Source organism: Schistocerca gregaria, unplaced genomic scaffold (genome assembly GCF_023897955.1).
Source record: "Schistocerca gregaria isolate iqSchGreg1 unplaced genomic scaffold, iqSchGreg1.2 ptg000449l, whole genome shotgun sequence".
NCBI classification, from domain to species: Eukaryota; Metazoa; Arthropoda; class Insecta; order Orthoptera; family Acrididae; genus Schistocerca; species Schistocerca gregaria.
The window spans coordinates 927,170-942,094 of record NW_026061870.1 but is presented as its reverse complement, the minus strand read 5'-3'; the positions used below and the strand labels follow the sequence as shown (position 1 = coordinate 942,094).

Genomic DNA, 14,925 nt, shown 5'->3' with positions numbered 1-14,925 from the left:
TGTTTTCTTCTGTGCAAGGATCAGCTCATAGCCTACTCAGAAAATATCACTGAACAACCTCCAAAAATTGTGGATGGAGATCGGGTTTACCTTGTATGTCTAGTGATTTATATATTTTGTTTACTAATTCGCAGACTACTAGAAATCAACCGTAATCATCATATCTTAGATTTGGTTATTTTTCATAGATGTTTTCTCCTGCAGTGCTGCTACTTTATTTAACTGTGTGATTAAAAATTCTCATTGACAAATGAACCACATTTCTGTCAACAGGGGTAAACAGTTCACGACAACTACATTGGTGTTGATTAGTGACTGTGCTGGTGATGTTGATAACCAACATGTTGATGGAATAATAAATGAGTTGAATTCCATGAATGTTTCATTTGTTGCCATGTAAGTATATTTCACCACTTTTTGTGGGAAAATTGTGTAATACGTAAGCGCATTGGTCAAAAAGTTCATCATTCCAAAAATTCATCAGACTACTTTAGTGTCAGTGTTATAGTGGAATTCAAAAGTTTTCCCTGTGTTCCTAGCCATTTCATCTACTGCCTATTTGTTGTGCACTACCTTTTATATATAAAACAAAGATTCTGTAACTTACCAAATGAAAGTGTTGGTACATTGATAGCAACAGTAACAAACACAAACACACACACAAACAAATTTCAAGCTTTCGCAACCCACGGTTGCTTCATCAGGAAAGAGGGAAGGAGAGGGAAAGACGAAAGGATGTGGGTTTTAAGGGAGAGGGTAAGGAGTCATTCCAATCCCGGGAGCGCCCACACACACACACACACACACACACCCACACACATACACACACACACACACACACACACACACACACACACACACACACACACACACACACAAACACAAGCAGACATATGTAAAAGCAAAGAGTTTGGGTAGAGATGTCAGTCGAGAGGCGGAAGTACAGAGGCAAAGATGTTATTGAATGACAGGTGAGGTATGAGCGGTGGCAACTTGAAATTAGCGGAGGTTGAGGCCTGGTGGGTAACGGGAAGAGAGGATATATTGAAGAGCAAGTTCCCATCTCCGGAGTTCTGATAGGTTGGTGTCAGTGGGAAGTATCCAGATAACCCGGACGGTGTAACACAGTGCCAAGATGTGCCGGCCGTGCACCAGGGCATGTTTAGTCACGGGGTGATCCTCATTACCAACAAACACTGTTTGCCTGTGTCCGTTCATGCGAATGGACAGTTTGTTGCTGGTCATTCCCACAGAGAAAGCTTCACAGTGTAGGCAGGTCAGTTGGTAAATCACGTGGGTGCTGTCACACGTGGCTCTGCCTTTGATCGTGTATACCTTCTGAGTTACAGGATTGAAGTAGGTGGTGGTGAGAGGGGCGGTTACAAGCATAGGAGCCAGAGGGTAAAGAAGGTGGTTTGGGGATTTCATAGGGATGAACTAAGAGATTATGAAGGTTAGGTGTATGGTGGAAAGACACTCTTGGTGGAGTGGGGAGGATTTTGTGAAGGATGAATCTCATTTCAGGGCAGAATTTGAGGAAGCCGTATCCCTGCTGGAGAGCCATATTCAGAGTCTGATCCAGTCCCGGAAAGTATCCTGTCACAAGTGAGGCACTTTTGGGATTCTTATGTGGGAGGTTCTGGGTTTGGGGGTATGAGGAAGTGGCTCTGGTTAGTTGCGAGATGCGAAAGCTGTTTTCAGGTTGTTGTTGTATTGGTTCAGGGATTCAGGGCTGGAGCAGATTCATTTGACACAAAGACCTAGGCTGTAGGGAAGGGACCGTTTGATATGGAATGGGTGGCAGTTGTCATAATGGAGGTACTGTTGCTTGTTGGTGGGTTTGATGTGGACAGATGTGTAAAGCTGGCCATTGGACAGGTGGAGGTCAACGCCAAGGAAAGTGGCATGGGATTTGGAGTAGGACCAGGTAAATCTGATGGAACCAAAGGAGATGAGGTTGGAGAGGAAGTTCTGGAGTTTTTCTTCACTGTGAGTCCAGGTCATGAAGATGTCATCAATAATTCTGTACCAAACTTCGGGTTGGCAGGCCTGGGTAGCCAAGAAGGCTTCCTCTAAGCGACCTATAAATAGGTTGGCATACGAGGGAGCCATCCTGGTACACATGGCTGTTCCCTTTAATTGTTGGTATGTGTGGCCTTCGAAAGTGAAGAAGTGATGAAGCTGGCTAAGGTAATGAGGAAAGAGGTTTCAGGTAGGGTGGCAGGTGTTCGGCGTGAAAGGAAGTGCTCCATCGCAGCGAGGCCCTGGACATGCGGGATATTTGTGTATAAGGAAGTGGCATCAATGGTTACAAGGCTGGGTTCAGGGGGTAACAGATTGGGCAAGGATTCCAGGCGTTCGAGAAAGTGGTTGGTGTCTTTGATGAAGGATGGGAGACTGCATGTAATGGGTTGAAGCTGTTGATCTACGTAGGCAGAGATACGTTCCGTGCGGGCTTGGTAACCAGCTACAATGAGGCAGCCGGGATGATTGAGTTTGTGAATTTTAGGAAGTAGGTAGAAGGTAGGGGTGCAGGGTGTCAGTGGGGCCAGGAGGTTGATGGAGTCAGGTGAAAGGTTTTGTAGGGGGCCTAAGGTTCTGAGGATTTCTTGAAGCTCCGCCTGGACATCAGGAATGGGATTACCTTGGTAACCTTTGTATGTAATGCTGTCTGAAAGCTGACGCAGTCCCTCAGCCACATACTCCCGATGATCAAGTACAACGGTCGTGGAACCCCTGTCCACCGGAAGAATGACGATGGATCGGTCAGCCTTCAGATCACGGATAGCCTGGGCTTCAGCTGTGGTGATGTTGGGAATACGAATTAGGTTTTTCAAGAAGGATTGAGATGCAGGGCTGGAAGTGAGAAATTCCTGGAAAGTTTGGAGAGAGTGATTTTGAGGAAGAGGAGGTGGGTCCCGCTGTGATGGAGGACGGAACTGTTCCGGGCAGGGTTCAATTTCGATAGTGTCTTGGGGAGTTGGATCATTAGGAGCAGGATTATTTTTCTTTGTGGCAAAGTGATATTTTCAGCAGAGACTACGAGTGTAGGACAGTAAATCTTTGATGAGGGCTGTTTGGTTGAATCTGGGAGTAGGACTGATATTGAGGCCTTTGGATAGGACGGAGGTTTCAGATTGGGAGGGAGGTTTGGAGGAAAGCTTAACTACGGAATTGGGGTGTTGTGGTTCCAGATTGTGTTGTTTAGAATTTTGAGGTTTTGGGGGGAGTGGAGTTGGAAGTGGGAGATTGAGTAGATGGGAGAGACTGGGTTTGTGTCCAATGAGAGGAGGTTGAGATTTGCTGGAAGGGTTGTGGAGGGTGAGTGAGTTGCCCTTCCGGAGGTGGGAAACCAGGAGATTCGATAGTTTTTTGAGGTGGAGGGTGGAATGCTGTTCTAATTTGCAGTTGGCCTGTAGGAGGATGCTCTGAACAGCTGGTGTGGATGTGGGAGAGGAAGGATTGAGGACTTTCATTAAGGACTGATGGAAAGACGGGTTACGGCCAGAGATGGGAACTTTAAGTGTGAGGGCTTAAAGAGACTTTAAATATGTCTGCTTGTGTCTGTATATGTATGGGGGGATATGTGTGTGTGTGTGCGCGAGTATATACCTATCTTTTTTTCCCCCTAAGGTAAGTCTTTCTGCTCCCGGGATTGGAATGGCTCCTTACCCTCTCCCTTGAAACCCACGTCCTTTCATCTTTCCTTCTCCTTCCCTCTTTCCTGACGAAGCAACCGCCGGTTGCGAAAGCTCGAAATTTTGTGTGTGTGTTTGTGTGTTATTTTATTGTGCCTGTCTACCGGCGCTTTCGCGCTTGGTAAGTCTTGGAAGATTTAAAAGTCCACAAACAGCCTTTGATGTAACGTACTTAGGTCCAAATGTGTGTGACTCGTTTCTGCTGGATAACCCAGACAGAGATGCTGATTTTGAGGATTTATAGTGTTATTGTTGACTGGAATACTCTCTTCCAAATTCTGAAGGTGGCAGGGGTAAAATACAGGGAGCGAAAGGCTATTTACAATTTGTACAGAAAGCAGATGGCAGTTATAAGAGTCAAAGGACATTAAAGGGAAGCAGTGGTTGGGAAAGGAGTTAGATAGGGTTGTAGCCTATCCCCGATGTTATTCAATCTGTATATTGAGCAAGCAGTAAAGGAAACAAAAGAAAAATTCAGAGTAGGTATTAAAATCCATGGAGAAGAAATAAAAACTTTGAGGTTCGCCGATGACATTGGAATTCTGTCAGAGACAGCAAAGGACCTGGAAGAGCAGCTGAACGGAATGGACAGTGTCTTGAAAGGAGGATATAAGAGGAACATCAACAAAAGCCAAACGAGGATAATGGACTGTAGTCGAATTAAATCGGGTGATGCTGTGGGAATTGGATTAGGAAATGAGACGCTTAAAGTAGTAAATGAGTTTTGCTATTGAGGGAGCAAAATAACTGATGATGGTCAGAGTAGAGAGGGTATAAAATGTAGACTGGCAATGGCAAGGAAAGCGTTTCTGAAGAAGAGGAATTTGTTAACATCGAGTATAGATCTAAGTATCAGGAAATCATTTCTGGAAGTATTTGTATGAAGTGTAGCCTTGTATGGAAGTGAAACATGGACGATAAATTATTTAGACGAGAAGAGAATAGAAGCTTTCGAAATGTGGCGCTACAGATGAATGCTGAAGATTAGATGGGTAGATCACATAACTAATGAGGAGGTATTGAATATAATTGGTGAGAAGAGATATTTGTGGCACAACTTGACTAGAAGAAGGGATTGGTTGGTAGGACATATTCTGAGGCATCAAAGGATCACCAATTTGGTATTGGAGGGCAGCGCGGAGGGTAAAAATCATTGAGGGAGATCAAGAGATGAATACACTAAACAGATTCAGAAGGATGTAGCTTGCAGTAGGTACTGGGAGTTGAAGAAGCTTGCACAGGATAGAGTAGCATGGAGAGCTGCATCAAACCAGTCTCAAGACTGAAGACCCAACAACAACAACAACAGCAGTGGTTTGCAGATAATGCTTCCCCTGTAAAATGATATCATTGGTGTCTTTTAGCATCCTATTGCATCCACACTGAACATATTTAAAATTAATTTATAAAAATTTATAAATTAATTTATAAGATTTAGTTCTCCAAAAATGCCCGAATCTCGATTTTCGTTCATGGCAGCAAACACCTGTCAGTTGTTGGCAGCTCTTTACAAAAAATCAAATCATGTACTTCCTTCGTAACACATTTCTGCTGTAGTCATCAACACTTTCTGGAAGCTTCTGTCATGGTTTTTCTTTTTCAGGAAATTTCAGAGAGAGTGTTTGGCTTTGTACTTACTTATCCCGTCACGCCATACACTGAAAACCAACCAACATCTGTAGATGCAGCTGTTTACTAAACAATATCAGTCATTGACAGCTCTAGAGACAGCAGCTCCTTCAATACACATTAAGAGCCATGTGTTTGTCTGAAGATCTTAACGGCTTCTTCTTTGATCGCTTCTTGGGTGGACTCAAAACTACAACCTACCAACTTTTGTTCATGTTGCACAATTCCTTCTCAGTGTTTCAATTTGTTTTCTCATCAGTATACAACTGGTGGAGTATTGAATAATGTATTTATATGCTTCAGCCATTGTCATTCCTCTACTGCCTTTAGTGTCTCATTTTCTTAATCTAATGCTATCCTTATCACCTGATGTAATGCAGTTACATTCCATTTTCATAGTTTTATTTTCGTGTTCATCTTATGACCTTTTTTCAAGTCACAATCCATTCCATTCAATTGATATTCTGAGCATTGAACCACCTCTGACAGAATTACAATGTCATCGGAAAACTTTACATTTTTTATTCCTTCCCTGTGAACTTTAATCCTCTTCTCCCTCTGGTTCTTTTACTGCTTGTTCATTGTACAACATCAAATAACTTGAGGGACAGGCTAAAACCCTACTCCCTTTGTTACAAGGAGACGGCACGACCATGGGGTCGGGGATTTGTCCAAAATTTTGTGTGGTGAAAGAGGACCTCTAACACCTCACGTGGTTGACGTATTAGGACGCACTACTCAGAAAATCCCGGGAAAAATCGATCAAAAGTTTCTTAGGTGTCATACGAGTATAAAATGTTTGTGAATTGCCGAGCCACCGTCTGTCCTAGATGTTTAGGGCTCGGACTATTATGCCAGAGGTCTCGGGTTCAATTCCTCCTCTGGCACTTTTTTTTCTTCTGTTTCATTTTCTTTTGTTATTCCACCAGTTATTCAGAAAGTTTTCCAAACCTACATTATCTTTAACAAATTAGTTACATTATTGAATAAAAATTATTTTATTTATGTCCAACAACACAATTCATGGCGGTGGGGTTTCCATTTTTCATTGTAAAGTATATGAGAAAAAAACATTGGGTTTTTAATCAGAATAACAAAGTTGATTGGGAAACATTCATTTTTTATACATATAATAATTATAAACAAGAAGTGCAGAGGTAATTATCATAAAAACAAACAAAGCAATAATTTTTGCGACATCTTGCGCAACATATAAAAACGGATTTTTTACAATCACAGGGCGTTTGGATTAAATCTGTACAAAAACATGCCCCATTAACATTTACGAAAATGTTTTGAGTTTCTGATAATTTTGAGGCAAACCAGGAATATTGAATCATGTCTTGGAATATTGGTGACAATAATTGATTGTGAATTATAGAATGAATTTTTATACAATCTTCCTGGGAATTAATTTCACTATTATCCTGTAACAATGCGCTGCAATTTTGCAAGCAACAGAAGAAAAAAAAAGTGTGGGAGGGGGAATCGAACCCGAGACCTCTGGCATAAGGGTCTGAGTGCTAACCATGTAGGCCAAATGGCGACTCGGGACTGGACCAACATTTTATACTCATACGGCACCTAAGAAACTTTGGATCGATTTTTCTCGGGATTTTCCAGGTAGTGCGTCCTAATATTTTAACCATGTGAGGTGTTAGGGGTCCTCTTTCACCACACAAAATTTCGGACAAATCCCTGACCCCACAGTCGTGCCGTCTCCTTGTTAGACTCTTACAACTGCAGTATAGTTTCTGTACAAGTTGTAAATAACATTTCACTTCCTGTGTTTCATCCTTGCTATCTGCAAACATTGTATTAGCAGATAAAACTTTGACATGCCCTCTAAAATATCTCTGTCACCTATTTACAGTGAGAATGGCAGCTAGGGCGTTGCTAGTGAACTCCCCTGCAGTCCATGCTGCTAGCGTTTCACATGCCATCAAATCATGTAATCACAGAAAAACATCCATAGCAGAAAGTTCTATCAGTCATGTTTACCACAGGGTAGGACCTCCTCTTCCCATCTGACAATGAGGGTACGTCATATTCAGCTGCTTTTGATCATTGATCTCAAAGAAGTTTGGTGCCCCGCACCACTTTCTCTTGCAGGAAACAATAGGTACAGTCTCCAACAACTGTGGCAGCACAAGTTTCCTTTGGAGAGACAAGCTTTCACTCGCATATAAACACAATTTAGAAACCATTGCTTGTGTGAAACTCAGCTTGCCGTTTTCTCATATTATATCCTGTGCACCACCGGTGAAGAGCAGTGGACATATTCCATATTCCTAGATTCCCAGAAAGCATTTGGCACAGTGCCACAGTGGAGACTGTTGTAACCACCAAATCCTCCAAAAATAAATGAAAAATATACCTATTCAAAAAAGCAGATAAAAATTCACTTGCATTCCTGAGAGACAGTCTCCACTCCTTTCAATTTAACAGTGTAAGCGTAGACCAGATGTGGCTTCGATTCAAAGAAATAGTATCGGCAGCAATTGAGAGATTTATGCCAAATAAATTAATAAACAAAGGAGCTGATCCTCCTTGATACGCAAATTGAGTCAGAACACTTGCAGAAACAATGAAAAAAACATGCTAAATATGAACAGATTGCAAAATCTCCAAGATTGACTGTCTTTTTCAGAAGCTCAGAATTTAGCATGGACTTCAAAGCAAGATGCTTGTAATAGTGTCCACAACGGAACTTTGTCTCGAAACATGGCACAAAAACCAAAAATATTCTGGTCGTATGTGAAGTATGTCGAGGCACAATTATTGTCTTCTCTACTCGATAGCCATGGAGATACTAAGGAAGACAGTGCTGCCAAAACAGAGTTACTAAACACAGCCTTCCGAAATACCTTCACCATAGAAGATGAAGTAAATATTCTAGAATTCAACTCAAGAACAGCTGCCAACATAAGTAACGTAGAAGTAGATATACTCAGTAGTGAAGCAACTTAAATTACTTAATAAAATCATGTCTTCTAGTTCTGACTGTATACCAGTTAGCTTCCTTTCAGAGTATGGTGATGCAATAGGTCCATACCTAAATATCATATACAACCGTTTGCTTGATGAAAGATCTGTTTGCAGAGACTGGAAAGTTGCACAGGTCACACCAATATTCAAGAAATGTAGTAGGAGTAATCCACTAAATCAAAGGCCGATATCATTAACATGCCCCCCCCCCCCCCCTCCAATGATCCATGGACCTTGCTGTTGGTGGCGAGGGTTGCGTGCCTTAGCGATACAGATAGCCATACCATAGGTGCAACCACAACGGAGTGGTATCTGTTGAGAGATCAGACAAATGTATAGTTCCTGCAGAGGGGCAGCAGCCTTTTCAGTAGTTGCAGGGGCAACAGTCTGGATGATTGACTGATCTGGCCTTGTAACAATAACCAAAACTGCCTTGCTGTGCTGGTGCTGCGAACGGCTGAAAGCAAGGGGAAACTACAGCCGTAATTTTTCATGAGGGCATGCAGCTTTTCTTTATGGTTAAATGATGATGGCACCCTCTTGGGTAAAATATTCCGGAGGTAAAATAGTCCCCCATTCGGATCTTCGGGCGGGGACTACTCAGGAGGACGTTTTTATCAGCAGAAAGAAAACTGGCACTCTTCGGATCTGAGCGTGGAAGGTCAGATCCCGTAATCGGGCAGGTAGGTTAGAAAATTTAAAAAGGGAAATGGATAGGTTAAAGTTAGATATAGTAGGAATTAGTGGCAGGAGGAACAAGACTTCTGGTCAGGTGAATACAGGGTTATAAATACAAAATCAAATAGGGGTAATGCGGGAGTAGGTTTAATAATGAATAAGAAAATAGGATTGCTGGTAAGCTACTACAAACAGCGTAGTGAACGCATTATTGTGGCCAAGATAGATATGAAGCCCATATGTACCACAGTGGTATAAATTTATATGACAACTAGCTCCGCAGATGACGAAGAGATTGATGAAATGTATAATGAGATAAAAGAAATTATTCAGATAGTGAAGGGAGACGAAAATTTAATAGTTATAGGTGACTGGAATTCGATAGTAGGAAAAGGGAGAGAAGGAAATGTAGTAGGTAAATATGGATTAGGGGGGAAGAAATGAAAGAGGAAGCCGCCTGGTAGAATTTTGCACAGAGCATAACTTAATCATAGCTAACACTTGGTTCAGGTATCATAAAAGAAGGTTGTATACATGGAAGAACCCTGGAGATACTGGAAGGTATCAGATAGATTATATAATGGTAAGACAGAGATTTAGGAACCAGGTTTAAAATTATAAGAAGTTTCCAGGGGCAGATGTGGACTCTGACCACAATCTATTGGTTATGACCTGTATATTAAAACTGAAGAAACTGCAAAAAAAGTGGGAAATTGAGGAGATGGGACCTGGATAAATTGTAAGAACAAGAGGTTTTAGAGAGCTTCAAGGAGAGCATTAGGGAATTATTGACAAGAATGGGGGAAAGAATTACAGTAGAAGAAGAATGGATAGCTTTGAGAGACGAAATACTGAAGGTAACAGAGGATCAAGTAGGTAAAAAGACAAGGGCAAATAGAAATCCTGGAGTGACAGAAGAGATATTGATTTTAATTGATAAAAGGAGAAAATATAAAAATGCAGTAAATGAAGCAGGCAAAAAGGAATACAAACGTCTCAAAAATGAGATCGACAGGAAGTGCAAAATGGCTGAGCAGGGATGGCTGGAGGACAAATGTAAGGATGTATAGGCACATATCATTAGGGGTAAGGTCAATACTGCCCACAGGAAAATTAAAGAGACCTTTGGATAAAAGAGAACCACTTGCATGAATATCAAGAGCTCAGATGAAAACTAATACTTTGCAAAGAAGGGAAAGAAGAAAGATGGAAGGAGTATATAGAGGGTCTATACAAGGGCGATATTCTTGAGGACAATATTATAGAAACGGAAGAGAATGTAGATGAAGATGAAATAGGAAATATGATACTGTGTGAAGAGTTTGACAGAGCACTGAAAGACCTAAGTTGAAACAAGGCCCCGGGAGTAGTCAACATTCCATTAGAACTACTGACAGCCTTGGGAGAGCCAGGCCTAACAAAACTCTACCATCTGGTGAGCAAGATGTATGAGACAGGCGAAATACCCTCAGACTTCAAGAAGAATATAATAATTCCAATCCCAAAGAAAGCAGGTGTTGACAGATGTGAAAATTACCGAACTATCAGTTTAATAAGTCACTGCTGCAAAATACTAACACGAATTCTTTACAGATGAATGGAAAATCTGGTAGAAGCTGACCTCGGGGAAGATCAGTTTGGATTCCGTAGTAATGTTGGAACTCGTGAGGCAATACTGACCCTACGACTTATCTTAGAAAATAGATTAAGGAAAGGCAAACCTATGTTTCTAGCATTTGTAGACTTTGAGAAAGCTTTTGACAATGTTGACTGGAATACTCTCTTTCAAATTCTAAAGATGGCAGGGGTAAAATACAGGGAGCGAAAGGCTATTTACAATTTGTACAGAAAGCAGATGGCAGTTATAAGAGTCGAGAGGCATGAAAGGGAAGCAGTGGTTGGGAAGGGAGTTAGATAGGGTTGTAGCCTCTCCCTTATGTTATTCAATCTGTATATTGAGCAAGCAGTAAAGGAAACAAAAGAAAAATTCAGAGTAGGTATTAAAATCCATGGAGAAGAAATAAAAACTTTGAGGTTCGCCGATGACATTGGAATTCTGTCAGAGACAGCAAAGGACTTGGAAGAGCAGCTGAACGGAATGGACAGTGACTTGAAAGGAGGATATAAGAGGAACATCAACAAAAGCCAAACGAGGATAATGGACTGTAGTCGAATTAAATCGGGTGATGCAGTGGGAATTGGATTAGGAAATGAGACGCTTAAAGTAGTAAATGAGTTTTGCTATTGAGGGAGCAAAATAACTGATGATGGTCAAAGTAGAGAGGGTATAAGATGTAGACTGGCAATGGCAAGGAAAGCGTTTCTGAAGAAGAGGAATTTGTTAACATAGAGTATAGATCTAAGTATCAGGAAATCATTTCTGGAAGTATTTGTATGGAGTGTAGCCTTGTATGGAAGTGAAACAGGGACGATAAATTATTTAGACGAGAAGAGAATAGAAGCTTTCGAAATGTGGCGCTACAGATGAATGCTGAAGATTAGATGGGTAGATCACATAACTAATGAGGAAGTATTGAATAGAATTGGAGAGAAGAGAAATTTGTAGCACAACTTGACTAGAAGAAGTGATCAGTTGGTGGGGAATATTCTGAGGCATCAAAGGATCACCAATTTAGTATTGGAGGGCAGCGTGGAGGGTAAAATCATAGAGGGAGACCCAGAGATCAGTACACTAAACAGATTCAGAAGGATGTAGGTTACAGTAGGTATTGGGAGATGAAGAATCTTGCACAGGATAAAGTAGCATGGAGAGCTGCATCAAACCAGTCTGTGGACTGAAAACAACAACAACAACATTAACGTCAATATGCAGCAAGATTTTGGAACATATATTGTGTTTGAACATAATGTATTATCTCGAAGAAAATGGTCTATTGACACACAGTCAACACAGATTTAGAAAACATTTTTCTTGTTATATACAACTAGATCCTTACTTGCACTGAGTGTTGAGTGCTATCGACAAGGGATTTTAAATTGATTCTGAATTCCTGGAAGGCTTTTGACACTGTACCACACAAGCAGCTTGTAGTAAAATTGCATGCCTATGAGATATCATCTCAGTTTTGTGACTGGATTTGTAGTTTCCTGTCAGAGAGGTCAGAGTTCGTAGTAATTGGTGGAAAGTCATCGAGTAAAACAGAAATGATTTCTGGTGTTCCCCAAGGTAGTGTTATAGGCCGTTTTCTGTTCCTTATCTATATAAACAATTTGTAAGACAATCTGAGCAGCCGTCTTAGGCTGTTGGCAGATGAGACTGTCGTTTATTGTTTGTAAAGTCATTAGATCGAAACAGGTTGCAACATGATTAGAAAAGATACATGTATGGTGCAAAAATTGGCAACTGACCGTAAATAACGAAAAATGTGAGGTAACCAGAAGAGTGCTAAAAGGAATCCATTAAACTTCAGTTACACTATAAATCGGTCAAATCTAAAGGCCGTGAATTCAACGAAATACCTAGCAATTACAAGTACTAACGACCTAAATTGAAAGGAACACATTTTCTATGTGTTCCTGGAGGGCTAACAAAACACTGTGTTTTATTGGCAGGACACTTAGGAAATGTAACAGATCTCCTGAGGAGACTGCCTACACTACACTTGTCCGTCCCCTTTTAGAATACTGCTGCGCAGTGTGGGATCCTTACCAGATAGGATCGATGGAGTACATCAAAAAAGTTCAAAGAAGGGCAGGGTGTTTTCTATTATCACGAAATAGGGGAGAGAGTGTCACTGAATGATACAGGATTTGGGATGGACATAATTAAAACAAAGGTTTTTTTGTTGCAGAGAAATCTTATCAGCTTTCTCCCCCCAGTGCGAAAATATTTCGTTGACGTCAACCTACATAGCGACAATGATGACCATGATAAAATTAGAGAAATCAGAGCTCGTTCAGAAAGATATAGGTGTTCGTTCTTTCCACGAGGTATACGTGATTGGAATAATAGAGAATTGTGAAGATTGTTCAATGAGTTCTCTGCCAGGCACTTAAATGTGATTTGCAGAGTATCCATGTTGGTGTAGATGTAAGTAATAGAAGCCAGTACTTTGTCCTGGAAGGCGACTGTTTATCAGAGATAAAGATATCTTCAGGTGTTGCCCTACGAGAGTGTGGTAGGACCACTCTTGTTTTGCATATACATAACTATATTACAGGCAATCTTTGTTTGCTGATGTTGCTGTGGTGTACAGGAAAGTGTCACCATTCAGCGACAGTAGGAGAGTACAGGTTGATAGACAGAATTTTTACATGGTATGGTGAATGAAATATTCCTCTCAATGCAGAAAAATGTAAGCTAATGCATACGAGAAAGAAAAGCAATCCTGTCAGCTGCTAAGTGGTAAAGTGCTAGATTACAAATCCAAAGGCTTCAGGTTTGATCACCAGTCAGTTGTAGGCTTTTCATCTGTCACTTATCGCTTCTTTCACTTCTGGGAATTTGTTGATGAGAATGATGTCAAGTTACTCTGTGGTTTGGAATCCGCTTTAAACTGTAGGTCCCCCTTTGACTATCTTAGCTCAAAGGTCAGAGGAAAGCACTGCACACCATCTCCAACAGGACCGTGACTAATAAAGCACTGAGATGTTCAAAACAGTCTTGGGATTAATGACTGGTTTACCTCAATGTTCGAATAGAGTGTTAGTGATGTAATACCTGACACAGTCACATGAATTAAATATCCACGCATGATGTTGCAAAACAACATGAACTGGAATTACCATGTAACGTCAGTTGTAGGGAAGACGAATGGTCGATGTTGAATTTTAGGGAACTGTAGCTCATATGTAACAGAGACCATTTACAGAATACTTGTGCAACACATTCTTGAGTACTATTTGAATGTTTGGGATCCCCACAAGGTTGAATTATAGCAGGGGCTTCCAACCTGGTAGCTTACCTGCGCCATACTGACTGAGGTGGCACAGTAGTTCAAACCCACATCCATCCGTGCTGCTTTAGGTTTTCTGTTATTTCCCTAAATTGCTTCAGAAAAATGCCAGGATGGTTCCTTTGAAAGGACATGGCCAAATTCATTCTCCATCCTTCCCTAATCTGATGGGATCGATGACCTCGCTGTTGGGTTCCCTCCCCCAAACCAACCAACCTTACCCGGGCCATGTTGGAAGAAGAGAAATATTTTTGGGTCGCGCATAATATGCTTAACATTAACAATAACCACTGGTTTTAAAAAAAATATAAAAATCTATTGACCAGTGAGAGAATAGCATCATGTGGTGGGAGAGTCAAATTGAAAATATTTACAGAATGAGATTTTCACTCTGCAGCGGAGTGTGCGCTGATATGAAACTTTCTGGCAGATTAAAACTGTGTGCCCGACCGAGACTCGAACTCGGGACCTTTGCCTTTTGCGGGCAAGTGCTCTACCAACTGAGCTACAGAAGCACGACTCATGCCCGGTACTCACAGCTTTACTTCTGCCAGTATATCTATATTTACTTTATCATAGCTTTACATAAAGTTGTGTTTTTTTTTTTTACCGAGTGTGTAATAGATGTTCACTCCTTGGGCCACATTGATACTTTCTTTGAGCTTCATCCCGCCTGTATGCCACTGGTTGGAGATCCTTGAATTAAAGGGAGACATCAAAGCAAGTCAGAAGTGTGCCAGTGGTTTTGTTACCGGGAGGTTCGATCTACACACTAGTATTACAGAAATTTTCCGGGAACTCGGAAAGGAATCCCTGCAATGAATAGTTTGCAAAACACTAGTAAAAATCTGTTAGAAAACAGGTGTTTGAAATGAAGTGCAGAACAATATTGTGGCCACCAACGTAACACCTTATGTAAGGACTGCGAAGTCAAGATTAGTTATCAGAGTTCATACAGAAGCATATAGAGAATTGTTTTTCCCTTGCTCCATTTGTGAGGGAACAAGACAGTGAAT

General features: G+C 41.1%; 1 protein-coding gene across 1 annotated transcript in view; it reads left to right on the top strand.

The window, feature by feature from the left end:
• Positions 1-273: 273 nt before the first annotated feature.
• The window catches only part of LOC126312749 (X-ray repair cross-complementing protein 5-like), a gene marked incomplete at its 5' end in the record, with an annotated part of 106,372 nt that continues 91,720 nt past the window's right edge, over positions 274-14,925 (top strand). Inside the window, one exon of the mRNA XM_049992246.1 lies at positions 274-396. Coding sequence (XP_049848203.1) covers positions 274-396 — 123 coding nt within the window. The remainder of the gene's footprint in view (positions 397-14,925) is intronic.